At 52.1% G+C, this 25,286-nt stretch overlaps 1 protein-coding gene across 4 annotated transcripts in view; it reads left to right on the top strand.

Annotated features, from left to right (window-relative positions):
* Nucleotides 1-24,391, top strand: part of NHSL3 (NHS like 3) — a 55,729-nt gene extending 31,338 nt beyond the window's left edge. For 2 of the 4 annotated variants that reach the window (XM_079989087.1, XM_079989088.1), the window contains exons 2-7: nt 12,424-12,579; nt 14,006-14,061; nt 16,057-16,177; nt 16,511-16,627; nt 17,660-20,806; nt 21,472-24,391. In XM_079989087.1, the coding sequence (XP_079845213.1) occupies nt 12,424-12,579; nt 14,006-14,061; nt 16,057-16,177; nt 16,511-16,627; nt 17,660-20,806; nt 21,472-21,494 (3,620 nt within the window). In that variant the 3' untranslated portion in view covers nt 21,495-24,391. Of the gene's footprint in view, nt 1-5,116; nt 5,402-12,423; nt 12,580-14,005; nt 14,062-16,056; nt 16,178-16,510; nt 16,628-17,659; nt 20,807-21,471 lie in introns of those variants that run through there. The other 2 variants (XR_013842038.1, XM_079989089.1) reach the window with 2 other exon arrangements.
* The last annotated feature ends 895 nt before the right edge of the window (nt 24,392-25,286 follow it).

Raw genomic sequence — 25,286 nt, 5'->3', positions numbered from 1 at the left:
CAGCGGTGTGGCCTGAAAGGCCCTGTTGGTATGATTGCCTGTGGATGCAAAGTGGTGTCACTGTAGGCTGGGTTGGGCAACCCTTTGTCTCTCAAGAGCTACTTTCTCAAGGGGATAATCTGCCAAGGGGGAGGCTGCATGCTGATAGGGAGGCCACCCTCTTTTCTCTCCATCCAGAGGACTGCAGGGGGAAGGACTGAGTTTGCAGAGGGCCAAGGACTGTGGATTGTCCTCCTTGGCATCTCTGTTGTGAAAGGGTTAAATCAGCCTTTATCAACCAAGTGCTCTAGCTGGGGCTGATGGGAACTGTAGTCCCAAACCTCTGGAGGGCACCAGGCTGGCAAAGGCTGCCCTGTATACCTTACACTGAAGAACAGAGGGGAAAGCCAGTTCAGTTTTAGACCAGAAGGCCTGTGTAGACACCCTTAAGGAGTTCAGTGAGTCATTTGAACCAGGGACATCCTGGTTCACAGTCTTTCCTGTGCTGCCCCAGCATCACACAGTACAACAATCTAAAGGTGCCTCATTTATGCCAGAGGTTCAAGACCGATGAGCAAGTCTGATTTGAGATGAGCCACTGGCTCTGTCTGGGCATGTTGCTGGCAGAACAAGAGGCTGCAAATGAAAGTCAAATTCAGCAGGAAATCAGCAGCTATTTCTGGAAAGCCTGGGAGGGCTTCTCTCCCTGTTTAGCCTCTTTCTTTTGATATTCTAGTGCCCAATCAGTCTGGGAGAGAATCACAAGAGACAAGGAGCTTGGGGTGAGTGAGGGGAGCGGGTTGCAGTGAAACCATTTTGCTCCTTGGGAGAAGAGCAAGGCAGGTGTGCAACAGTTACCTGCACTTCAGATGTTTCTGTTTTAATTCGGTTCAACCGCTGCAGCTTCCCCCAAAGAATCTTGGGAACTGCAGTTTGGTGCAGGGCGGGGCGGGTGATAATGCTTCAGAAGCCAAGAAGCTCCTAATTACACAAGGCTAAGAGTCAAAGGGGCACGTGGCACGTTAAAGACTACTCTGGTTTTCTGCATCCTTTGCCCTACAGGTGCTTTGTACTGAAACAGACCATCACCCCAGGCATTCTGGCTGGAATTGTCCAAAACATCTGGAGGGCAAGCACCAAGTTGGCAAAAGCTGCCCTACTTCTTCAGAGTCATCTTAAGAGCTGCATTGTCCAGAGCACCAGGAACAACTTTTCTTTCTTTCTTTCTTTCTTTCTTTCTTTCTTTCTTTCTTTCTTTGGAAATATTCTTTCCCACCCCTTTTGCTAATGGCATATGAATGTTTATTTCTGCCTTGATGGTGGTGTGGCTTGGTCATCTTATGCCCTGGACTTTAGGTAGCCATGTGCATTACTTCCATTGTGAAGCGCCACATTTCAGATCCTCCCCACTGCCATTCCCTGCTTTGCAACTGCTTCTGCGTTCCTGACATGTTAGAGCAACAAACAAACAAAAAAGCAACTTAAGAAGCCTGATTTTTTAAAAAAGAAAAGAAATTCTCTGAGCAGGTGCAGTTACACTTTTGAAGCACAGCACAACAGGAGTAATCAATCAATCAGTCAATCAAAACAGAGTGTTTTTGTTATGCTCTGTTGACCCATAAACAAAGTACAACTACAAAATCACAGCCTCCATGGAGCCCATTACTAATTATTAACACTGGCAAGCTAGCAAGTCTGAGAGGTAGGACAGCATTCTGACTTATTGCTCACTGTTCTGGGATAGATTTATTAAGTCCCCTTAAGGAAGATGCTCAGTAGGGTCTGTAACAAAGGGAGCCGCCGCCTGGTAATAGGATAAGTTATGAGTTCTCTAACCTCTTGATAAAAATCTACAGTGGATGAGAGACTGTTTGAATCTCCAAACAGTTACAAAGACGGCATCTGCCCTTGAAGGGAACTCTGGCAAATCTAAGATTTTGGAGGATGAAACAATAAAATGAGTGAATGAAATTGCTTTTTTATACTTTGGTATATTAAGGGAATTTGTATATGGCATATGCGCTTGATTGAGGCAGAACCAAGTGAGGCCCAGTGACTATAGGAATGAAATGGAGTTTGATTCTCTGCCTTGAGGCTAAACACATTTACTTGTGAATAAGTACTCTTCTGATGCAGAAAAGGAATATATATATATATATATATATATATATATATATATATATATGGAAAAGAACAAACAAACCATGAACGTGCTGCAATAGCAACCAGTGCCAGTTCTGCTATGCTTGTGCCGCCCTCTCTGGGTGGTCATTTTGAGGCAGTGGGGGCTGGGCTAAAGAGCCCTGGACTTGGGCTCAGAGACCCAGCCCTAATCAGCAGGTAAACAGAGACTGCCTGGACCTGGGTTGCTATATGGTTTTTATTTTCTATTTTTTGCCCTTTAATAAGTTCACACAGGCTGATAAAGAAGTACTGTAGAGCAGGCGTAGGGGATCTCTTTCAGCCCACAGGCTGCCTTCTCTCGTGGGGAACCTTCCAGGAGCCGTCTAGGGGCAGGTGATGACAGCAACAACAACAACATTTATACCCCACCCATTTGACTGGGTTGCAATGGATGTGGCTATTAACTTTGTACAGTAAGGCTGCATTACAGAGCCACACCATACAGTTACAGCATGTCCAACACACATTTAAAGTGCATGACTTTCCCCAAAAGAATTCTGGGAACTGTAGTTTGTTTGGGGTGCTGGGAATTGCCACTCTGTGAGCGGGAAAGCTAAAGTTGGGGGGGGGGAGAGAGCCATGTGCATTGAGTGGCTCTGCCCATACAACCCATCCACTGCTGCAAAGAAAAAGCAAGCACACATCCTGACTAGGCAAAAGCACTTGAGGGCACGGAGCAGGACTGGGGAAGGGTGCAGCTTTGAGGGGAGTCCCAACAGCTGGACAAAGAGGCCCAGAGGGCCAAATCATTCACCACTCAAAAGCCTGAGGTTCCCCACCCTTGAAGTAGAAGGTGGCATTTGCCTAGCAGAGTCCCGGTCCTGGCTGCATTTCCTTGAGCTGCACCCTAAGGAGCAATCTCAGGATGGAGACCCAGAGATTCATGGGTAATGATGAGGGAGAAGGGGAAGGCCCAGAAAGAATGCAGGAGTCTCTGTATCTGCCTCAGAAGCCCTGGGCTGGACGCAGCCACCTTAAATAGATGATTAGCTTGGCTGGTGTCTGAGGTGGTTGTTTTGTGATGCCATCAAGTTACATATTTTTGGAGCAATACAAACCTAAGTAAAAAGCTCCTGCCTGAAGGAAATTACAGTCGCAAGTAGACAGAGAGAAGGCAAGGCCGAAGAGAGGAATGTCTGTAATTCCACCTAGATGGCTCCTCAGGGTTGGGTTCAGTTGGGGGTGAGCACTGATAAGTCCTCGCCCCCAGGAACTCTCCCCAGGTCATACACCTTACTGCCCCTGCCTCCCACCCCCAACTCAGTGCTCTCTATATGTTTTGGACTATAACTCCCATCAGCCTCAGCAGGGGCTGATGGGAGATGTAGTCCAAAGCATGGCACCGGGGCAGGCATTTCTAATGGATCACTTTGTTGGCTTGAGTAGGGTCCCTCTCCATCCTTTCCCCCCATCCCTGTCTTAGCTCCCCATTTGGTCACCCAAGTGCCAGATGACAATGGCTGTTGCTCCTGGAGAATGAGCCAGCAGCACCTCTTCTCTCTCCCGGCCCTGTATGCTTGGAGCGCCCCTTGCCTGAGTGCCTTGCCGCCTGCCAGATGGCGTGGGCCTGACCTGCCAGGGTCTCCTCTCTTTCTAAGTGGCCTGATGAATATTCAGCTGTGTGGGGGGGGGGAGGTGAGGTTCTCCAGAAGGGTGAAAAGAGGACCCTGACAGCTGGCAATGAAAGGACTTAATTTTCTCTGAAAAGAAAGTAAGAGGAAGAGCTGAGGCTGAGTGGAGTTTAAGAAACAGAGAGTCTGGGAGAGGCAGGCATCCCCAGCTGGAGAAAACTGCAGAGAAAGGAGCTTGCATTGATGGCACACATTTCTGCATTTGGAACTTCTGGCTCTTCAATCCTGGTGCCTGAAATCTGTCTGTGGGGAAAATTTACTCTGCACGCCCTCAGCTGCACATGGGGATGAGGACCTCTCCTGTGTGAGGAAGCTGCACCTTGCTACGGGTGTGGGGGACGAGTGTTAGTGCAGTGGAGTCCAGGCACAATGCAATGTTCACACATGGCAAAGAGGAACGGGGAGGGGAGAGAGAGTCGCAGCACTTCCAACTTGTAGCAAGAGGAACATAGGAAGCTGCCTTGTACTGATTTGGACTCACTGGTCCATCCTGCTCTGTGTTGTGTATGTCAGGGGACTTCAACCTTTTCAGACCTGGTTTTAACCCAAATGTGCATTTGGGAACCCATTTTTTAAAATATTTTACCTTATGTTTGCATAGTGCTCCTGTTGCAACCCACCTTGAATCAGGCCCTGTCCCACCCATCTGTTGAAGACCAGTGGTCTACACTGACTGGCAGCAAGCATCTCTCCAGGGTTTCCAGCAGGCATCTGTACCCAGAGATGCCAGCGATTGACTCTGGGACCTTCTGGATGCAAAGAAGAAAGCCTAACTTTCTAAGCCAGTCTTCCTAAGGCTCCCAGATGGGATTCATGTGTGCACATTTGCAGCTGCTTCCTCACTTTCTGGCTGCTGCTGCTGAGCCTGGAGTGAGGCCACTGTGAGGGGGCTGCCTGAGACAATGCCCCCTCTTACTGTGGTCCTTTTGTCCCCCACCTCCAGTCAACAGGTGAGGAATGGGTGCTCCTGCAAAGCTGCCCAAGTTGGGTACAGTTCACGTGTTCGCTACTCACTAGTTGTTACTGTTTTTACATTTCCAAACCTATTCTCAAAGCCTTTTTGTTATTATGCTCCAAAAGGCAAGCCTTTGCAGGTGAGCGGTTTCCCGAGTGCTTGCGCAGCCTCAAGTAAAAGCGGTTTTGAATGGGGTACCCTGGGAGGAGGGAATTGGGCCTGCAAGACTCGGCTCTAAGCCTGGAGGGTCCGCGTCCCTTCCTCCCGCCCAGATATTGCGGAGGGAGGGGCTGGGAAGCGGAGAAGTCCCCCCCCCCGCCCCCTCCATTGTTGCTTCTGAGGACCCCGACGGCGCTGGCGGCAGCAGCAGGAGCGGCGCTCTCTTTCCTTCGGCGCCCAAACCCTCCCGGGGCGAAGCGGCGGCAGCGGCTGCGCTGGTCCCGCCCCGGCGAGGGAGGCGGCCGACGAGGGATGCTGAAGGAGAAAGGGACGAAGAGGCGCCTCGCCTCACCGTCGAGGGCTGGCTGAAGAGGAAGAGGACGCCGCCGGAGCAGCTGCAGCAGCCGCCCGGAGCGGAGCGGGCCGGGGGTCGGGATGGTGGTCTTCCTCGGGAGGAACCTCCCGTCGCTGCTGAAGCTCTTCAAGAAGAAGGGTGAGCCGGGCGCAGCCGGGGCAGGGAGGGAAGCGAGCGAGCCAGCCCGTGGCCCCCACCCTCCTCAGTCTTGGTGAACTTCTTCGGGGGCTGCCGCCCAGCGCCGAATCGGGCTTGCCCGGGGATTTCCCATTAAGCCCCCGGCCCCCACCCCCGCGCAAGGGGGTGTAGATTTACTCGAGAGTAAGTCTCACCACCACCCGCTGCGCGCGCGCTTAGGATCGCAGCCCTGCAGTGCAATACTTACGGGTCTACTCGGAAGTAAGCCCCACGCGCTGCTTTGGAATCGGGACTTTGGGGTGGGGGGTAAACTCGAGGAGGGGTGCAGCTGAAAGACCGGAAACTCTGGGCTGCGGAGCTTGCCCTTTGTCACCGTCGGGATGTTCGGCCCGGGGTTGGCTTTGCAAAGGGGACTTGAGTCTGTGGAGCTTCGGGGAGGGGGCCGGGGGGGGGGAAGGTATGTGCCACCCGAGGCCCCTCTGCACGGCGTCCTTGGGATCCGCTGCCTGCGTCTGCCCCAGCCAGCGGTGGGGAATCTGCGTGGTGATGGAGGAAGGGGGGGGGGGTGACTGGAAACAGCATCCCCCCAGCCAGCGTGTCTCTCCTGTGTTCTTTTGCAACAGGGTGGAGGTTTTCCCCCCCCCGCCCCCCCGGTTGTTCTCAGCTGCCTTCCTCGCCTTGTTGAAGCCAGCAGCATCCAAGCTTTTAGGAAGCAGGGCTTGTTTGCCCATCTCTGCAGCGCTTCTGCAGCCTCCTGCCTCTCCCCCCACCTTTCTCCGCTCAGATTTTGTTTTTCTCCTCTTTGGATGCTGGAAGCAAGAGAGGAGGATGAGTTAAATCTGATTCGGCAGGAACTGAACAGTTGCGCATGTGGCGGCGGTGGCGGGAGCTCCCCTCCCTTTGCACTTTTTTCCCTCTCGCTGGCGAGGGGTAGAAATTGCAAGGTCAACGTAGCGTTCCTGAAGCATCTCAAGGTGCACTTTGAGAAGCAGCCTAGTCCAGTGGTTAGTGCAGGTGTAACCTAGTGTGGTCTCCCAGTTCCACATGGCTTTTCTTTATCACAATGCTGGCCGTACATTAAATATGTGGCTGTTTGAAGAGACACAGAAATAATTTATATTCATCTTCCCCACCCCAATCTACTGTTTCGAGGGTTTTTGAGACTACAACTCCCATTAGCCCCAGCCAGCATGAGTTATAGTTCAAAACAGCTGGAGGGGCACCAGCTTGGAGAAGATCAAACGTTTTAAAGCACCAAATATTCTACTTGTGGGAGAAAGTTGCAGGAATCCAGTTGACCTGGGTTCAGAAGTTCTTCTCATTGTAATGTGAGGCAACATTTACCAAAAGATTGGAGGGACTTTTGCGAACTAAGAGCATTACTTAGAAGTGAGGAGTGCCTCTCTTCATGGGCATAGCCAGGATTTTTGTTGGGGGGACAGGCCTTTTGTTTGTGGGGGGGGGGCAGAACATCCACTGTGTATTTTTATTGATTGGGGGGGGGCAGCTGCCCCTCCCTGCCCCCCCTCTGGCTACGCCCATGCCTCTCTTGAAACTGAAACCATTTTTGATGAAGCATCGCCACAGCAATCTGAACAGCCTTGGAACAACCCCAGCTTCTAAGGGCTTCACTGAATAAGGAGGTTTAGGCACATATTAGACCTTTGCATGCTTTTATGTGCTTTGATGGGCAGATCCTGATTCACCTGCTGCCCATATCTGCGCTCATAGAACACTACAGCGCTGCTAAGTCCCAGTTTAGATAATGAGATCAAGTCCTGTGCAGTTCCCGGTTGCTGTTTGGCATCCTGTCTCTGGTATCCTTTTGACCTCAGAGCCCCTCCCCATTCTGTTCCCCAGCTGTGTGGTTCTCCGTGGGTCAGACACCCTAGACAGGTTCCTTTTGCTTTCCAGAGAGAGGTTGGTGCGGAGAACCTGCTTTATTTGCTTTGCTTTGCATTTGCCCAGGGAAGAGAATGGATGTATGAGCAATACTTTAGCAAAGAGGCTCCATCAGTATTGATCTTGCTCTTAACACAGAGAACAAAGATGGAGCTGGGGGGGGGGGGCGAGTGGCAGAACCAAATCCAGTGCAGAGTCAGCATCTCCAGGCCTGCAGGGATCGAGGTGACCTTGGAGAAAAACGGTTCACTTCTCTCTCATCTCGGCATGGAGCTGGGGGCCTTGTCCAGGCAGGGAGATTCTCCCATTCTTTATTTTGTCTGGGTTTTCTGTGTGTCGGGGATGAGGAAGCTGTGGCCCTCCAGATGTTGTTGGACTCCATCCTCTGACATGACCAGTGGGCAGGGGTGGTGGGAGCAACTCCCGAAGGGCCACAGGTGCTCAAAGCTTTTCTTAGTTCCTGTTGAAATCTTGTGATGTTGGTAGTCTTTTAGGGGTTGGTGTGTGGAGTTCCCTGCTCCCATTCCATAGCCCAGTCCACTGAGTCCTTAGCCAAGGGGCAGATCCTGGTAGCTCATATCCGGCAGGCACTTTTCTGCTTGTTGTCTCTCCTGATGACTTCAGGCTCTCCAGCAATGAAGCAGTCTCTTTCCTGTGGGCTTGGAATGAACTTTCTGCGTTAAGGTTGAACCTCTCATCATCAAGGCGCAGAGGAATGTTAAGTAGCATAATTGCTAGCTTTGTGTTTGTTTCTGATTGATGCTTAGCGCTTGAGAGGCACATAATTGCTGCCATGTTTAGAGGTTCAGTCTTCAGCATCCCAAATATGAAAGGATATTGGGGGTGCGAGCTGGGAAAGACTTCCCTTCTGGGATATTGCCAGGTGTGGGCTACGGCGGGGGTGGGGAGATGGGCCACAAATCTTTTTCTGAATGGCCCAAGTGGTTCTTGTGGGTAATGAACTTGGGGAGAAATTGAATGCGTATGCATGATCTGGGTTACTCGGTGGGATATTTGTTCCTCAAAAAGTCAGATAAATTTATCTAGGGAGCGATAGATAGGGACTGTTGAGTAGATTTGTAGCAAGATCTGGTGGGGAAATTAACTGGGTAAGTTAATTGAATTGGACTTGATTTGGATGGCTTGGGATGAGGTGCAAATGAATTTATTTGGGGTGATTTGCATAGGAAATTGTTTGGTTTTCATTCTACGACAAATGGAAATCTGTACGTATCAATGAGCACATGCATGTCTTATGCAAGTGCCTCCAATCTCTTTAAGTACATAGCAACGCTGCTTCTCTCTACCTGGGACCTTGGGCAGGAATAAACGGGATTGGGTTACTTAGACAAGTGGTCCAATTTGTAAGGTGGTTTCAAGGTGCCTAACACCACACATAGCTCTTCTAGGATAGTCCCAACTGCACCTTTTTCAGGCAGCCCTAAGTGTGGAAAAAAGGTGTAGCAAGTGTACAAACAGGTGTTGGAAGAGAGAAATAGTCGCTTCCACCAAAGGGCAACCTGATAATCTGGTTCATCTCCCCTTGGGACAGGCCCCTTACCTGGTTGCCCTCTGTTTAAACGCCAAGCTGTATGCTGTGTTGGAGTTCCATGTTTGGCACACTGAAAATAATTAATATTTTTGTAAAAGCAGTTGTGAAGGGCCCTGATTTGGAGGAGGGGTCTAATCAGAGGCCCCCGGTCTAAATCTGCCTCCCTTGGAGCTGGTATTAGCCAGAGAGGGAAATTGTGTTGGTTTACAACTCACCACCCTTTGTGATGGGCCTAGATGCACAGAGACTAGAGTGGCAGACTGAGTTGGGGGATGTTGTTGAGGTGCTGCACGTTTTTCCATATATCTCCATGTTTTGCAATACCTCCCCTATGCAAGCTGTGTGGCCGTTGTCATTCTGGTGCCCACCAGATATTCGGATGACAGTTCCTATCAGCCAGGTGATGGCTGGGCTCTAGTTAGGCGTTCCCAGAGTATCAGCCAGCAAGTTGGGTTATATATAACTATCTAAATACCTGTTAAGAGCTGAGTGGGTGGGCAGAAATGCCTGGGGAGTTCCCGGGGTGTGTTTTGACTTGCCAGGGTAGAGGCATGCAAAAGCCTCCTATAATTGTTTGGAGACAGTGAAGAGTTTTGCACGAGGGCTTTCCTCTTGGCACAGTTTCCCTTGGCAGCTAGATTCCGCCCCCCCCCCCGCCCCCCCCACTCTGAAGACTCAGGCAGGGTAATGGTGTTTCTGTCTTTCAAACCATTTTCATACAAAAGGTTAAGACTAGAGTGGAACATACTGTCTGTCTTTCTAATAGTAAATGGAAAGGCAGGACTTTTTGCACGGCTTCATTCTGTCCTGGTGTAGGATATTCCATTTAATCCCCAAACTGCCGGTAAGGAGTGTGTTGTTCTCACCAACCAACCTGTGAAAGGAAACAGCTTCCTTTCCAGTCGGCCTCTCCTGTCTAAATGATGGTGCCTGCTGTCAGTTCTCCCTACCATACCTCTTCCTAAATATGCCTTTTTAACGAGCTATTCCACCTCCTGCTTTTGGCTCTTCCACACACAACTTTTGGCCAGTGTGTCCTAGGCTGTAAGTAAGTTCTCTGTACAGGAACAGAGTTGTGTGTTCAATAAAAGAGTCGTGGGGAATACTCACCCATTAAAACTAGATACTTGCTTTTATTTTGGTAAAAGATCAGCAGCTGATATTCTTGGCATCATACTATAGTCTAAAAAGACAAAGTTGTTCCCTTTGTGGCATCCTGCTTTCTAGCTGGCCAATAATAATATAGTTGCTTTATTTCTAAAAGAATCCCAGGTTGTGGGGTTCTGACTAGTCAGTGGTTGTCCAGACTTAAAAGTCGTGATTTTTGCCTCAATTGGACTAAAGAAACAATCTGGGTGGTTTGGGAGAGTAACTTTTGCCTGGGCAGAAAGGGCAGGGGGGCTGTTTTTATGCCTGCGTGCAGTTCCTTTCCCAGGAGGCAGGCCAGGAAATAAAAAACAGAGAGAACCACCAGCAGCTTAATCCCCTACTCAAACCCCGGGGAAACATTTTCCATGCAGGTCCCAGCTTTAATCCCTGGCATCTTCAGGTAGGGCTGGGGAAGACCCCTCCCTGAAATTCCCAAGAGCTGCTGCGAATCAATGTAGATGGTTCTGTGTTTGATGGACCAATGGGCTGACTCCAAATAAGGCAGCATCCTGTGTTCCTATGGTGACTGGCACACAGGAGCAAACTGTTCCTCTTTCAATAGGCTTGTTCGGGAATACACCCGATATCTGGTTCTCTGTCCTTCCATCCCTCTGAACTCACCCCCCCCCCTTCTTCTGGAAGGTAGCTGCTGTTGTTTTGGTGTGTGGCAAAATGTGCTGAGCACTGCCCCTTTAAGCGGGACTGCCTCGCTGGTGCTGTGTGTGTGCGCGCGTGTGCAAGGTGCACAGATATTTCTGGTATCAGTCATGTGATCCTGCCCTGGGGTGCTTTCGCTTATTCAGAGCACTGGCTTTAAAGGCTCAGGCTTTGGACATGCAGAGCCTGCAGCCTCCCACTGCTGAGAGCAAGGGCAGTGAGTGCTGGTGTCAGATCACCTCTGTCAGTGGAGAAGGGTTGTAAAGAGATCCCAGGGGCTGTCATGGTTACACTGGGCAGGGGGTGGCTCTCCTGCAGCAGAGATGCAGGAGTCACTAGTGATTCCTCCCAGCAAAGTATTGAGGTACAGTGGTACCGGAGCCCCATTCACATCCTGAAGCGAATACAACCCGCGTCTGTGCAGGTTGCGACTCGCCACTTCTGCGCATGCGCATGACGTCATTTTGCGCCCCTGCACATGCGCGAGCGCCGAAACCCGGAAGTAACGTGTTCCGTTACTTCTGGGTCACCACAGAGCGCAACCCGAAAATGCTCAACCTGAAGCAACTTCAACCCGAGGTATCACTGTATTGCCTAAAATATCCCTCCAGTTTATCCTGCTTCTCCACTAGGCAAAGTGGCTCATCACTGGAACGTAAACATCCACAATAGATCAGTGAAATCATGCGTGACAAGAGCAAGAGGCCAATGGCTACAATCCTGAGTGCACATTTACTTGGGAGTAAGTCTCTCTGAACTCTGTTGGACTTGCTTCTGAGTAATGCACAGTAAAGCTCTGCAAAGCTGGTGTCTGCTTGACTGGCTGTTCTTGAGCCCTTGACCCTCGCAAGAGTTCCATGCAATGGCTGGGACAAGGCGGGGGGGGGGGCCCACAATCAGCACAGGTACCACTCCTGATGTTTTTGCAAAACTCCCCAGCCCTCGGCTTATATGTGCTTGGTTAAAATACATGTCACTAATTATGCATAGCTCAGGCATTAAAATACAAAAGAGTTAGACGAACAGTGGCTGATACTGTCTTGGTAGTGATGACAATGGTCTCAACCATAATTGTAGAAGCTGTGACAGCTGATAGTAATTAGCTGTTTATAACTTTGGTGTTATGACATAACTGTGGTGTTGTGACAGTGTAATCATTGTGACAATGATTATGTATTGATAAAAAGATTAGATGTCCGCATTCCCATGTCTATGGGTTAGCGGCACCATTCCTTGCCTTTCTGGGATCATGGCTATCCACATTTTACTGTGGGGCAGCTGAGTCTAAGACTTGCCCCTGTTTTATGGACAGGGTGCTCCGCCAGCAGTGATGAAGTGCATGGTGTGTGTGTAATAGGTTGCAGATGCATCTAAAATGGAAAGCCTTTCTTTCTGGTGCTCAGGATTTGGCACTTCCAGTGCCTGGGTTTAGTTTCTAGCCTGGGAAGGTTTCAGTTGATAGAACCAGATCTCAGTGGTAGCACACCTGCCTTGCATGCAGAAGGTCCCAGAAGGTTTGACTTCCTGGCACCGCTGGCTAAGAGACTCAGCTTGCAGTTGATGGGCAAGACTGCCTGATGCCATGGAGAACCATTGCCACTTAGAGCGAGCCATGCAGGACTCTGTGGGCAAATAGCCCAGCCTGATGAGTGTACACCTCCTTTTTGAATTGTGTTGTGGTGGCAGATCTTGGTGGAACAGAAATCCACCCATTGTTCTTGTTACATCAGGGATTCCAGGATTCTCCCCTTTCTCTTTCCAGGGGCTGCCAAGGCTGAAAATGAGAAGCATCTGAGTGTCCAGTACAAGGCAAGGGATGAGCGGCCTGACAATGTTTTCTTTCCCAGCAACCGACCTCCACACCTTGAGGAGCTACATATCCAGGCCCAGGCTGGGCTCAAGTCTTTGCAGAACCAAGGTACTGGGTTGTGGGGTCGGCAGGAGGGAGTGAATGGGGACGGATGTGTTAGGATGGACACTTAGGCCATTTTGTCTCTGAGCCCTCTGAGCTCTCATAAAATCATAGAGTTGGAAGGGACCACAAGGGTCGTCTCATTCAACCTCTTGCAGTGCAGAAATCATTGGTCCAACGTGAGGCTCGGACCCATGAGATTAAGAGTCTCATGCTCTACTGATTGAGCCATTTGCTCTGTTTTCCTTTCATAATACTCTTGGCACAAAACCTCCCTGGCTCAGGGTCCTCTGGGTGGGAGCAGTTGCTTCTTTGCTCTCTGTTGTCACTTGGGATGATAAACTATAGCATCAGCCCTCCCTCACGTTAAATGGTACTCATGTTCAGAACAGCCTGGGACTGGGCTGTTGCGGAACCACAGCTTAGTTCGGTCAGAAACAAGTAGCTGTGTTGGCCTGATAGGAGAAAAACTGCAGAGACAATTAAAATTGTGCCTGGCTCAAAATGCAGCATGCAAACTGTAGAGCAGGGTCACCAATGTAGTGGCCGCCAGGTGTTGCTAGACTACAAATCCCATCATCCCTCAATATTGACCATGCACAGAACTCTACCACAGGCTGTGTGTGTGTGTGTGTGTGTGTGTGTGTGTGTGTGGTGGAATACAAGGGGGAAAGATAAGAAATCTCTTAATACAGATACCTCTCCCTTTTTTAATTAAATACAAACTAGCAACCATTTGGCCTACTGTGTAACTTGAAAGTTTGAGTGGTGCAGAATAGCTTTGTGTGGGCTTCTCAAAATGGGATAATCATCCTGTCCCAGCTGAATCTGAATCAAGCTTTGTGCCCTGAGCTCATTTATAGAAAGCAACCACCTCTGTGTACATGCAAAGTACATTTCCGTAACTGCTGAAGAACTGCACCCTCCATGAGCACACCTGAGTCAATGGGAAGAGCTCCCTCTGCTCCAGGCATGGTACATCTTGTTTAGAACTGTGGCTGTGAGGAGTCCCATCTGCCTCCTTATACTACTGGGTGGGGTTCCTCCCTCTGCCCCTGATTGTGGTTCTGCCCACGCTGGAGATCAAACAGCACCTGCCAAGCATGGAAAGGCGGTTGCAGCTGCGCAGTGCCGGATGGGCAGGTTGCCGTCTCAGAGCAGAGTCCAGTGCCTGTGAGGCCAGTGGCCTGCCTGCCAGGGAGAGCGGCTGCCTGCTCTCTTCCTCTGAGGCTGGGTCATGAGCAGGATCTCCAGGAGGGTGCTTGAGAAGCCCCTTCCCTCCCAGGGCAGCAGGAGAGGCAAGCAGGTGGGAGACTATTCCTTCCTGTGTTCTCTTCTCTGCTCCTGGCTGCCGGCACCCTGGATCAGCGCTTAGTGGCCTCCAGCCCTCCCTGGGCTGGCAGACGATGTTTTTTCTGCTGTTGTCTTTCAGAGAAACACAAGCAGAGCAAGAGGGTCTGGGACCACAGCGACACCAGCAGCATCCAGGTAAGCCGGTTGCATGTCAGGCAGCAGCTTGTGTTGCCCCCTTTCCTCCACAACCCCCACGTGCGTGTCACACCCTTGCAGTGCCGTTGTGTATTTTCCATTGGCCTGTGTTGTGCTAACTTGCAGTGTCTCCACCACCACACCTGCCGCCCTGAGGATAAGATACCCAGGAAGCCTTGGGGTTGTTTTCCCATACGCCTCTTCCCTCTGCTGCAAACAGAAAAGCATTTGTGCTGTGTCCCTCCAGCCGCTGTTTCCTCTTTATAAAATGATCCTGATTTTGCACAATATGAGATCAAGAGCTGATCTTGTGCCTTCTTGAAATTGCCCAGAGGTACATGAGGGAGTCTGGCAGCTGATGGACACTGGAGTGGGACCTGGGAGGGCTCGGGAAGGTCTTCTTGTGGAAGGAGCCAGCAAATGCGGAGCCTCCACCAGCACTGAACTCGGGTGGGGTGAAAGCTGGCCTCTTCTCTTCTGTTTATCTTGGCTGCAACCTGGTGGACTTTGCACCGCACTTCCCTGCAGCTGCACTTCCCTCTTCCTGGCTGCTGATTCCCACAAATCCTGCCTTTGCCCTGCAGCCCCTTCAGCTCTCCTTTCCTCGCAGATGACCCTTCCTGAAGGAGTGTTTGCTTCTTGCTCATGTAGCCTTTTTGGAGTTCAGGGAATAAAACCAGACAGGCCAGAAAGAGGAAGCCAGACTTCAGCAGAGAAGACTCTTCTGACCTCTTTGTTCCTCATGTTTAAGGTTATGCAGAATGGGTGAGAAACACCTCTCTCTGTGTTGCACACAGCAGTACCAAATCTGCGATTATTAATCAGCAAAAGCTTTAAATCTTTTTTTTTTTTTTTTTTTTTAAAGAAACAGTGTTCTGGCTGATTGGCAAACCATATTGGAATATCCCTTTTTCTTCTCAAAAATATATTTGGTTGTGCAAAGGAATTTGAAGCAGCAAACAATCTCCTGCATGTTCTGGCCACTTCAGTGTTCAAGCAAACAGCTGGTGCTAAATTGAAATTCTGTAACCTGACAGTAAAACAAACAAACAAACAAACCAAATTCTGCAATCTGCATGAAGTATGTAAGGGAAGCAAATGTGCATCCGATTGCATCTCCTCCTCTTGGGTTCTGCAGGGCTCTGAAGTCTCCCATTGTGCTCAGCCCCCATTCCTCTGGCTTTTGAGATTTCAGCAGGCTTTCCAGAGCACTGTCAAGCATTTCCACACAGCCACAAGGCCTAGAAACTTTAAAAAGGGCACTTGAGACTCTTAGTTTCATGTTGTGCCCCGTGCCACATCATTTGTTTACATGGAATGGCAGGGCTTACGATGTCCTGATCATATAGCTGAGGAATACTGGCTAAGTGGGAAACAAGCACCCAGGCCTTGTCATTGTCGGAGAGCATGCCTGCGGTTGGAGCTTCACCGACTGTTTTTACAAATGTGCAAAACCAAGGCAACTTCTGATGTGCCCTTTTACACTGATTTCATGGTCCTTTAATCAGAAAGGAGTTTGTGCCCTTGAAAGCAATGCCAAGGCCGGCCCAATGGCTTGGCTTCTGTCAAGCAGCGCCACCTGGTGGACAGGAAGGATGGTCCTGTCTGCAACTTGCTCCCTCGCTCATTTCATAGAATCAGAGAACTGTAGAGTTGTAAGAGACCATCAAGGGTCATCTGGTCCAACTCCCTGCAATGCAGGAATCTTTTGCCCAATGTGGGGCTTGAACCCACAGCACTGAGATTATAAGAGTCTCATGCTTTACTGACTGAGCAATTAATGCTTCTGTTTTTTTACGGAGGCAAGAGTGGGGCACAGCAGGCAGACTCTTGGGGGCTGCCGCCTCCTTGCCCTTGGAAGGATCCTGGGTAGGTTGGATGTCCATGCCTGTGAGACCCATCTCTGGGCTCCAAGGGGGGGACCTTCTATGGGTGAATAGGACTTGGTGGGAAATTCACCCTCTTGCCTTCATTTCCTCCCCTCTCGACATGCAGTCTTCCCGCTCATCCACAGAGGGTGATGACCTCTCGATCCGGAGTCAGACCCCATCATGTGCCACGGAAAGCACCTCCGAGGATGCCCTCTCGGTCCGCTCAGAGATGATCCAGAGGAAAGGTACTACCACCAGAAGCCTTGGGGCTGGAGGCAGGGGGGCTGCTTGCTGACCCAAAGGGTTCAGGAGCTGGGCTTGGTGCAGGGAGGGAAACTGCAGCTGCTTTTTTCAGAGACCACCACTACCCCTGCAAAATTTCAGAGGGTCTGCTTGAAGGAAGGGTCAAATGCAAAGTTGAGCTCTGAAATATGCCTGTGTTGGGAACAAGCAGAGATGATAAACTTTGCACATTAAGGCCCTCCACATTGGCAGACGTGAGCCATTTGACCGAGCATGCAGGGTTGGATATAAGGTCTCTTTTGCTTCCTTTAATTCATTCTCCCCCTCCATTTTAGGCTCCACCTTTCGGCCACATGATTCGTTCCCCAAATCCTCAGCAAAGGGCGAGAAGAGGAAGAAAGAGCGGAGGACTACTGTTCTGGGTCTCCCTCAACATGTGCAGAAAGAGCTGGGTAAGCCCAGTCAGCTTGGCAACTTAAAATGTAAAAACAGTCTGGCTGCAATGGCGGCGGGGGGGGGGGGGCGGGAATCTGGGTGACTGATGGAAACTGGATAAGTATGCATGGACTTAAGTGCACACTTGAGTCTGGCAGTGTAAGCTGGGAAACTGCTTTGGCCAAACTTGTGGATTGTTAGGCTTGGCTGGGTGTGGAAAAGTGATTTGTGCACACTTGAGGTGGGATGAGATGTGGGAGCAGGGAGAGACTCAGGAAGCTGGATGCTGTTTTGGGGCAGAAGTCTAACGAGAAACACAGATGTCTGGTTAAATATATGCAAAGCATATGTTTTGTACTCTTAACATGCAAAATGAGTTAAAATATTAAACCTCAGCAGCACAACTATGTGAGTTAGTAACTGCGGGGGTTTGCTTCCAAGGGTTCTGAAAATGTGTATGCTCAAAACACTTGGAACTGCTCCTGTGTCAGCATCCCTTCCAGAGCCTGTGCGCTGAGCAGGCCTTGACTTCCAAGCAAGGCTGAGAGCTTAAAAGCCCTTCCAGTGCTGTGAAAATGAGGCACAATAGAGCTTTTAAGCTCTCTGCATTGCATGCATTTAACATGTGCATTTTGAACCGGCCTGCCTTCAACTGTGCAAGGTTTAAATGACACACGTTAACTGCGCATAAGATGCCACCATGCTATATTTTGCAAGGTGGAGACTGGAAGTTGAGAGGGAGTTGTCATGTTCCTGGTCATCCACTGAGCTGATGGCTCACTTGGTGCTGGGACCCTTCCAGCACCAGGACAGACCCTTCCTTTTCCTCCCATTCTCTTCTCCTGGCTGGTGGGACCCAGGAGCTTCAGCATGCAGTTTTGGTGTCCAACCGCTGGGACTTCCTTCTCCATCTTATCAGTTACCCAATAAGGTGACTGAGAAGCATTTATGGGACTTGAGAGCACTGAAGTTCATTTCTTCTGCTTGCGCTATATAGTTTTTTCCCACTGGCCCCTCATTCCTTATCTCCTTTGTGTTATCTGCTTCAGGCCTGAGCAACGGATATGAGGCAAAGAAACGCCCGGGCAGCATTGCCGTTCGACCTGATGCGACCCCTCCGGCCCTCTCGAATGGTGGCGAGGTCCACGGCAATGCCATCCACATCCCCACCGTTGATGGGAAACTACGGCCCACCGCCATCCCCAAGGGTGGTGCCCGCGTCTCCCTGCAGGCCCTGGAGGCCCTGGAGGCCGACAGCTCCCTCCAGCGCCACATCAACTGCGTCTACTACGACGACTCACTCCTGGGGCGCAAGACGGCGGCGAAGCTGTCCCCCTTGGCCAGGCCCAAGTCTCTGGCTGTGCCCTGGATGACCACCCAGCCAGGCTCCCCCGAGCTGCTGGGCCCCGTCATGTCCATCTCTCCGCAGGGTACCTACCTGTCGAAGATCATCCCCAACGCCGTCATGCCTCCCATGGTGGACGTCATCGCCCTCTCGCGTAACAAGGTGCGCACGCTGAGCCGCTGCAGCCTCTCGACTGCCAGCCCAGCTTCTGTGCGCTCGGTGGGACGCTTCCCTTCTGGCCCCCGCAGCCGCGAGCACTCCTCCTCCAGTGACAACTGGAGCCATTCCCAGTCCACGGAAACCATCGTTTCGAACACCTCCACCATCTCCTCACACGGGGGCACTGATAGCAGGAAAGGCGAGGCCAGGCCCGACGGACAGGTCCGGGTGGCGGCTAGACCTGACTTGGACCAGCTCAGTACCTTCAGCTCCATGAGCGGCACCAGCTCAAACTGCCACGGCGGCAAGGCCGCCCCTGCCTCCCCCCACCTCCTTGGGGTGCGGCCCCCCGGAAGCAGCGGGCGGGCCTCCCCCGCCTACAGCACCGGCAGTGCAGCAGAGGGCTCAGACAGCATGAGTGTGCGGAGCGACCGTTCCTCCACCCGCAGCGTCTCCCTCAGGAAGATGAAGAGAGCCCCCGCACCCCCGCGCAGGACGTACTCCCTGCACAAGAAGGCTCAGCAGCTGGAGGCCGAGGGGGCACCCAGAGCGATGGGCCTGCCCCCCATGCCAGAGCGCAGGCCCCCACGGGAAGGCAGCGAGGCGTGGGCTGCGGGGCGGCTAGGGAGCCCCAGCCTAACCGGGGACGACGAAGTGTTCTCCCCCTCCTCGCAGAGCGAGACCAGCAGCCTCCGTTCTGACAGCCTGGCCTGCTCTCCCAACATCTCTCACCGGAGCCCGACCATCCGAGAGGAGGGGCAAGTGGATGAGACTTCGGAAGTCCCCTCGAAGCACAGCTCCCCCGACCACTTTGGCCGCACAATGTCGCCCTCCAGCGGGTACTCAAGTCAGAGCGGCACGCCCACCCTCCATACCAAGGGCCTCGTGGCCCACGCCTCGCCCTCCGGGAAGAAGAGGCCCCAACCAAAGAAGCCGGAGCGGGTCTGCTCCCTGCAATCCCCGGGGCCCTCCGTCTCCTCCTCCCTGACATCCTTGTCCTCCTCTGCCTCGGATCCAGCCGCTGTGGAGGGGACGGCCCCGCCTTCAGCAGGACCCTCTGCCAACGCTGCCCCCACTCTGAATAAAATGGACAGGTTCCTTATCCCTCCTCACCCCAAGGTGCCAGCTCCTTTCTCCCCTCCACCTACCCAGGGCCAACTAGCGGAACCCAAACCTGCCAGTGCCCTGGCCCCCGCGGGCCAACCTCACCAACAGCCCGCTGTCCTTTTGAAAGCTAGTCGCGGGTCGCCTCCTCCGTCTCCCCCTCCAGCCTACCACCCGCCACCACCCCCAGCGAAGAAGGCCAGTTCCATTCCGGAGGCCCCAGCTGCCCCTACACCTTCTGAGACCGTGCCGGACGCTCCTGCGGATCCTCTGTGGCCCCCTCCGCCCCCACCCGTGCCTGACGCTCATGACCTCTCCATGGCCGACTTTCCTCCCCCGGACGAGGCCTACTTTGTGCCGCCCCTGCCAGAGCCCCAGCTGCAGGCTGTGGGGACACCCTCCCTTCAAGTCACTGTGGCAGCTCCTGCGGAGAAGGAGCAGCCGGCCAACCAAAGAGCAGCCCTTGCAGAGGAGGGCCAAGCGCCTGCCTCTTCGCCCTCCTTCTCCACAAGAGTGTCCTCCAAGATCCAGCAGCAGGGGGCGCTGGACGCCGCACCACTGCCAGCTCCTCAAGCAGAGCCGCCACCACCTCCCAAGTTCCCCGTGGCAGGAGAAACTTCCCTCCACTGGAAGCCCACTGGCCCAGCGGCAACAACCTCCAGCCTCCAAGCCCAGCCCAGCCTTAAGAAGCCTGCCGCCAGCGCCCACCCCGAGCTTAAGAAAGAGCCGGCGTCTCGCAGCAAGAGCAACTCCACGCCAAAGGAGGACGCCAGCCTCCCCATTGTAACCCCTTCCCTGCTGCAGATGGTCCGCCTGCGCTCGGTCCACATGGACACCCACGCCCCTGCTGCGAGCCCAGCGGAAGCCAACCCCGTGGCGGAGCAGAACGGGCCAAGCACTGGGGTCAGCGGGAAGCTGGGGCAGCCTGCCCCACAGAAGCCTGTCCGCAAGTCGCTCTCCTTGAGGGCCCCGAAGGACAGCAGTACATCTTCAAACCCCCTGCACGATGCCGTGCGCCTGAAGGCCTCCACACTGTCTTCCAGAGACGCGCCAGGCCTCAGAGGGGCTGAGAGGAAGGCTGGCCACCGGCTGACACTGCCGGCTTTCCCCACTGCAGCAGCTGCTCCCACCGGCGAGGCGAAAGAGGACCAAGTGTCCCCCCACCACAAGTCCCCGGCTTCGACGGCCAGCTTCATCTTCGCCAAGAGCCCCAAGAAGCTGGTCATCGACACCTCAGCCTCCCCAGAGGCCCAGGCCAACCTGAAGAAGAACCTGGTTGCGGAACTGATGAACGTCTCTGGTCAGCGGTCCACGGCAGCCCTGGGGCTCCCCCAGCAGGGCTCAGGAAAGCCCCAGGCCCGGAAGATCCCTCCGCCCATAGCCAGGAAGCCCTCGCTAGGGCCAGGCCAGCTGCCATCTCCCCGGAGCCCCAAGCCAGCAGGAGCTGAGGAGTTGAGCTCCACCCTGCCAGTGGCTGGGGACAGGACTACGAGTGAGGGGTCTGGTCACCAGGCCGCTCTCTTTGGGGATAGCAGTGACAGCCCCCCGGCAGGGCCTGCAACACCACTGCAGAGCCCCCCAGCACAAGGTAAGGGGCTGAGCAGGGTGGGGATTGAATGGTCCCGTTTCAGCTGTGGCAACACACTTGATATTGGAAGGTCTGTCCTGGGGGTTGTTGGGCAACCGTTATTGACTGACCATGGTGCTTTACACTCACACCATTTGACCAATGCAGGCCCTGATTTCTTGCCCTTTCTCTGCCAGTCATGTTGACTATGTCTCCAGCTTATTTCTGGGCAATAACAGGAGGGGGTGGGTTGCCATCTTGCCCTGCTTGGGGGCTCCTAGTAATAGGAAAAAGAATGCTATGCTGGAGAATTTAAAAAAAATCTAATTATGTATTTTGTTTTACAGTTGCCCAGTGATGTAAGTGCAGCATTACTGCTGTTTGTTACAGTGTTATCCATCTTAAAATATAGTACAATTTCATCTTGCACAGGGGTTATGTTCTGGGGGTGGCGCATATATGTAAAACAACACACCTAGTAGCATTTACCCCTACCCCCAAACAAGGCAGAGAGCTTTTAAGTTTTTGTCTCTGGTGTTGATTCTACATAGCTCTCTTGCTTCCTTTCTCCATAGCTGAGGAACTGAGGGTTGAGGGAGGGTTGTAGGCTTGGGGGGTGGGCAGTCCCGTCGCAAGGCGCTGGATTCCAGCTCTGAAACCCATTGCCTCTGCTTTTCTCCTTGCAGATTTACAGGAGGAGATGGCGTGAAGGGAGACCCTGCAGCGTGGTTGCCCCTGAAATACAGGAATTGAAAATAATTAACATACACAGGAAAAAAAAATCTCAGGGACCTGAGCAGGCCAGAGGAGGTCCTGGATGCGACGAAAAGGAAAACAAAACAGCCTTAGCCTCTGATGGCCTTGATATTTATGCAAAAATTGTGTTGGTTTCACTTTTTCTTCAGTAATACGGCTTTATTTTACATACAGAGACAAAAGTAGCACAACACCCTTCCTTGCTGCCGCCTCCTCCCTCAATGGGGCAGCTTTTCTCAGCTGGGGTTTTACTTTTCCCATTGTGGGGTGGTTGTTTTTTTGTGCATAAGGAAAATGGCTTTTAAGAACAATGGACAATGAGGACAGTTTGCGCTTCTTGCTCCCCCTGCCCCATCCCAAGGAGAAGCCAGCAGAGTCGAACCAACCTAGGCTCTGTGTGTGTGTGTGTGTGTGTGTGTGTGTGTGTGTGTGTGTGTGTCCCCGTCCCAGAAGAGCCCCCTCCCTTCTTTTCTTTTTGTGGTGGGGTTGGGAGCATCGCCTGCTTTTGCACCCCTGGAATTGTACAAAACAAGCACTTTCTCAAATCGAGGCTGGAGACTGCAAGGACGGCTGTTTATGGAGAGCTGCGTAGGCTTCCCAAATGCTGCTGGGGCCCAGATCCTTTCTGCTTCTCTCCTGTGTGCTCCTGCGAAGAGATTGCACTGAAGGGACCCTGCAAGTTAGCCTTGCTGTTGTAGTGACGGGCCATGTGGTGATGTACCTGGCTAGCCCAGGTAGGGTTCCTTGGTGCAAACTGGTCCCTATCAGGCAACAGCTGATTCTGGGTGGAGGGTGAGCTGCACCCTTCCTGTGGGAGACAGCTAGGAGGGGACCTAGTATAATTCCACCATAGCACAAATAGGGACACATAATTGTTCTACTCTTTCTCCTTTTTCAGACGCCACTTATGTTACCTTCTTTGTGCCTAGAACTGTCCCCCAAGGGCGGGTCGTCTCCTTGAGGGTCCAGGTACGAGAAACCTTTTGAGAGGCTCATAAGACCTGAATTGCCTAGCAGGGCATGTGCAAGAGGTGTGTGCTGGGCTAGCTGGTTGGTGCCTTTAGCAAACAGCTTGGGGTGGGGGGGAGACTTGGCGGGAGGGGCAGCCAGAGCCCCTTGGAGCTTAGTTCTTCACTGCCAAAACGCTAAAGGTCCGGGGCATTTTGCAGCAAAACATTCCAGGCCTAGAGCATCCTACCTTGGAGCAAGGGGATTGAATGGGTGATTCGGGGTGGGGTAGGGTGGGCAAAGGCTCTTCCATTCGGCAAGCAAAGCTCTCCTCCTCCTTCCCATTCAGCATGGTGGATGTGGTGTGATTCTGGCTTTGGCAGTATCATTTTCTTTGGTGAATTTGAAACTTCCTGGAGGGGAAGGGATGGCAGGAGGTCATCAGGTAAGTATTAAGGCAGCTTTGAGAGCCAGCCTGGGTCAGGGGTGTGTGTGCATCCCTTGCTAGAAGCCCACTGGCTTGCAGAGTCCAGCTTCACCCAAGGCACACCGCCTGCTGCAGGCAAATAGTGTGTTGAAGTGGATATGGTTGCCTCCCTCTCGTCGTCGGTGGCATGTTGCCCTGATGTTGGCCACGGAAAGGTGCAAACTGCAAGCGGTGCAAGGGGCAGGGCAGAACCCCTCTACTCCCAGTTGCTACATGAAGCTACCAAGAAGGGCTGGGCATCCCAGGGTCACTACTAAACCTCTGAGGAACACAATAATTCATTCAAAGGGTTTGTAGGGTGACGTAAGTGCTCTGAGTGCACATAATCTCTGATGGCAAAAGGGCATTGGATGGTTGTTGCTGGCCAGGGTAGACCGAGCCATCTTTGCCAAGTTGCTTCCTTCCAGATGTTCAGGAATGGCAACTCCCACCAGCCCCTGCCAGAGCAACAGCTTCTGCTGCTGGGAATCGTCATCCAAAACACCCAGAATATGAGTTAGGAAAGGGCTGGAATAGAGCACTGAGCTGGCCAGGCAACATGGTCTGAAATAGTTGCCTGTGTTTGAAAAGCCCTGGTCTGAAATGTAATGGCAGGTGATGGTTTTTAGGCACCCCAAACTTCTGGCTGTTCATTCATTTTGCACCCCCCGAAGCCTAGGGCCATTATTAGGTGGCAAGGTGGCACCCTGACTGGGAGACTCAGCTGTGTGTTGCCACCATACCGAAACCCCCCCTCCTGCCCCCACCAACCTGCCTCCTTTTCCTGGTGCTGTACTTACGACCATGTGTGCCTGATGTTATAAACCCCAGCAGTGAGCCTCTCCCAGGAGTCACTCTTTTCCTCTGCTGGAGACCCCCCCTCCCCTGAACATCTTCTCCAGGCTACATCAGCTGTCAGGAGCTCACGCCTAGCTAAGAGGCTTTCCTTCTCACCCCTCAAGAGGGATGTGGGGGTGGGAATATCGTAATTTCCCTCTGAACCTCAAGTTACTTTTACCCCAAGGCTGCAGTCTCCTCCCAGATTGTTCTGCCAAGAGCCAACACAGCACTTTGAAGGCAGGAGAACAGACAAATCAGAAGGGGAGTTTGGTGGGGGTGGGGGTGCCCCAGTGGGGCTGGGTACAGCATTTAGAAATGACACCAAGCACCTGAATTTGTCCCCCATCCTCAATGCCTTTGTTTTCTATTCTTTAGGAACATTAGACAAATGATTTATATAGACTTTTGAAGAAGAAGAAAATCCTGGGTCATTTGCTTTTGATTTTTTCCCTCATGATTGTAAAACAGGAGTGGGGGAGGGAGCTACCTTTGAGAAAGGGATGAGAGGGGGGGGGGAAAGATGGTGAAATACATTTTTAAAGACTGTCTTTGTAAAGATAAATTAAAGCTTGCTTGCTTGCTTGCTGTCTCTCTTACCTTTTCGCTGTGGTGTGAATATATTTGCTGTGGGAGGATGAGAGATTTTATTACCGACAAGAAAAAGGGAAGAGTCTGGAGTGTGTGGGTGCGGAAGGTGCTGGGGTCCAATGGAGGAATCCCAAGAGCAGCCAGGGCAAGTGAGGTCTAACCTAAGGTTACCAGATTCCCCCCCCCCCACCCAGTGAATCTGAGGACACTTTTCAACTTCCTACTAAATAGATGGATTTTGTCAGGGGACTGATGTGTAAATCCAGGGACTGTCCCCAGGAAAGGGGAATGCCTGGTAACCTTAGTCTAACCATCACACCCTCCAGAGGCCTGAGGCAGAGGAGATGCAGTAAGTGTGTGCAACCATCCGCAAGTGATCAACCCACTTGCCGGCCATCCTGCCTGATCAAGCAGAAGTTTCTCTGTCTTCCATCTGGTGGGGATGGGAAGGCGGCTTTGCAGCCTATTCCAGTCCAAGCAATGTTACCCCACCCAAGGGAACAGACTTTGCAGCTGAGTGCATGAGTGCACATCATGCAGGCTGGAGCTAATGGTGGTTGTAGTCCAGAACAAACCTCCGTAAGCATAAAAAATACAAGTGTGCCAGTTACAGCAAACGGAGGTTTGCTCAAATCCCTCTCATTAAGCATGTACAGGCTCACTCACAATAAAAGCAAAGTCTCCGAGTGCTACCACAGTAAATATTTCTTATGGAATAAGCTTCTATAACCTACATGCACAAAATGTTCCCCTTGTGCAAGGATTAATGGTAAAAGGTAGAGACAGATGGTCTTGAGTTTGGACACTTCTACCAGGAAAAAAGTGTTCCTGGTTTGCTTTTTATGGCAGCTGCTCCAGCTCCTCACGTCCTTCTCTCACACACGCTATCAGCCTTCGTCAACC

Source organism: Podarcis cretensis (assembly GCF_951804945.1).
Source record: "Podarcis cretensis genome assembly, chromosome: 8".
NCBI classification, from domain to species: Eukaryota; Metazoa; Chordata; class Lepidosauria; order Squamata; family Lacertidae; genus Podarcis; species Podarcis cretensis.
This window is presented reverse-complemented; position numbering and strand designations above follow the sequence as displayed.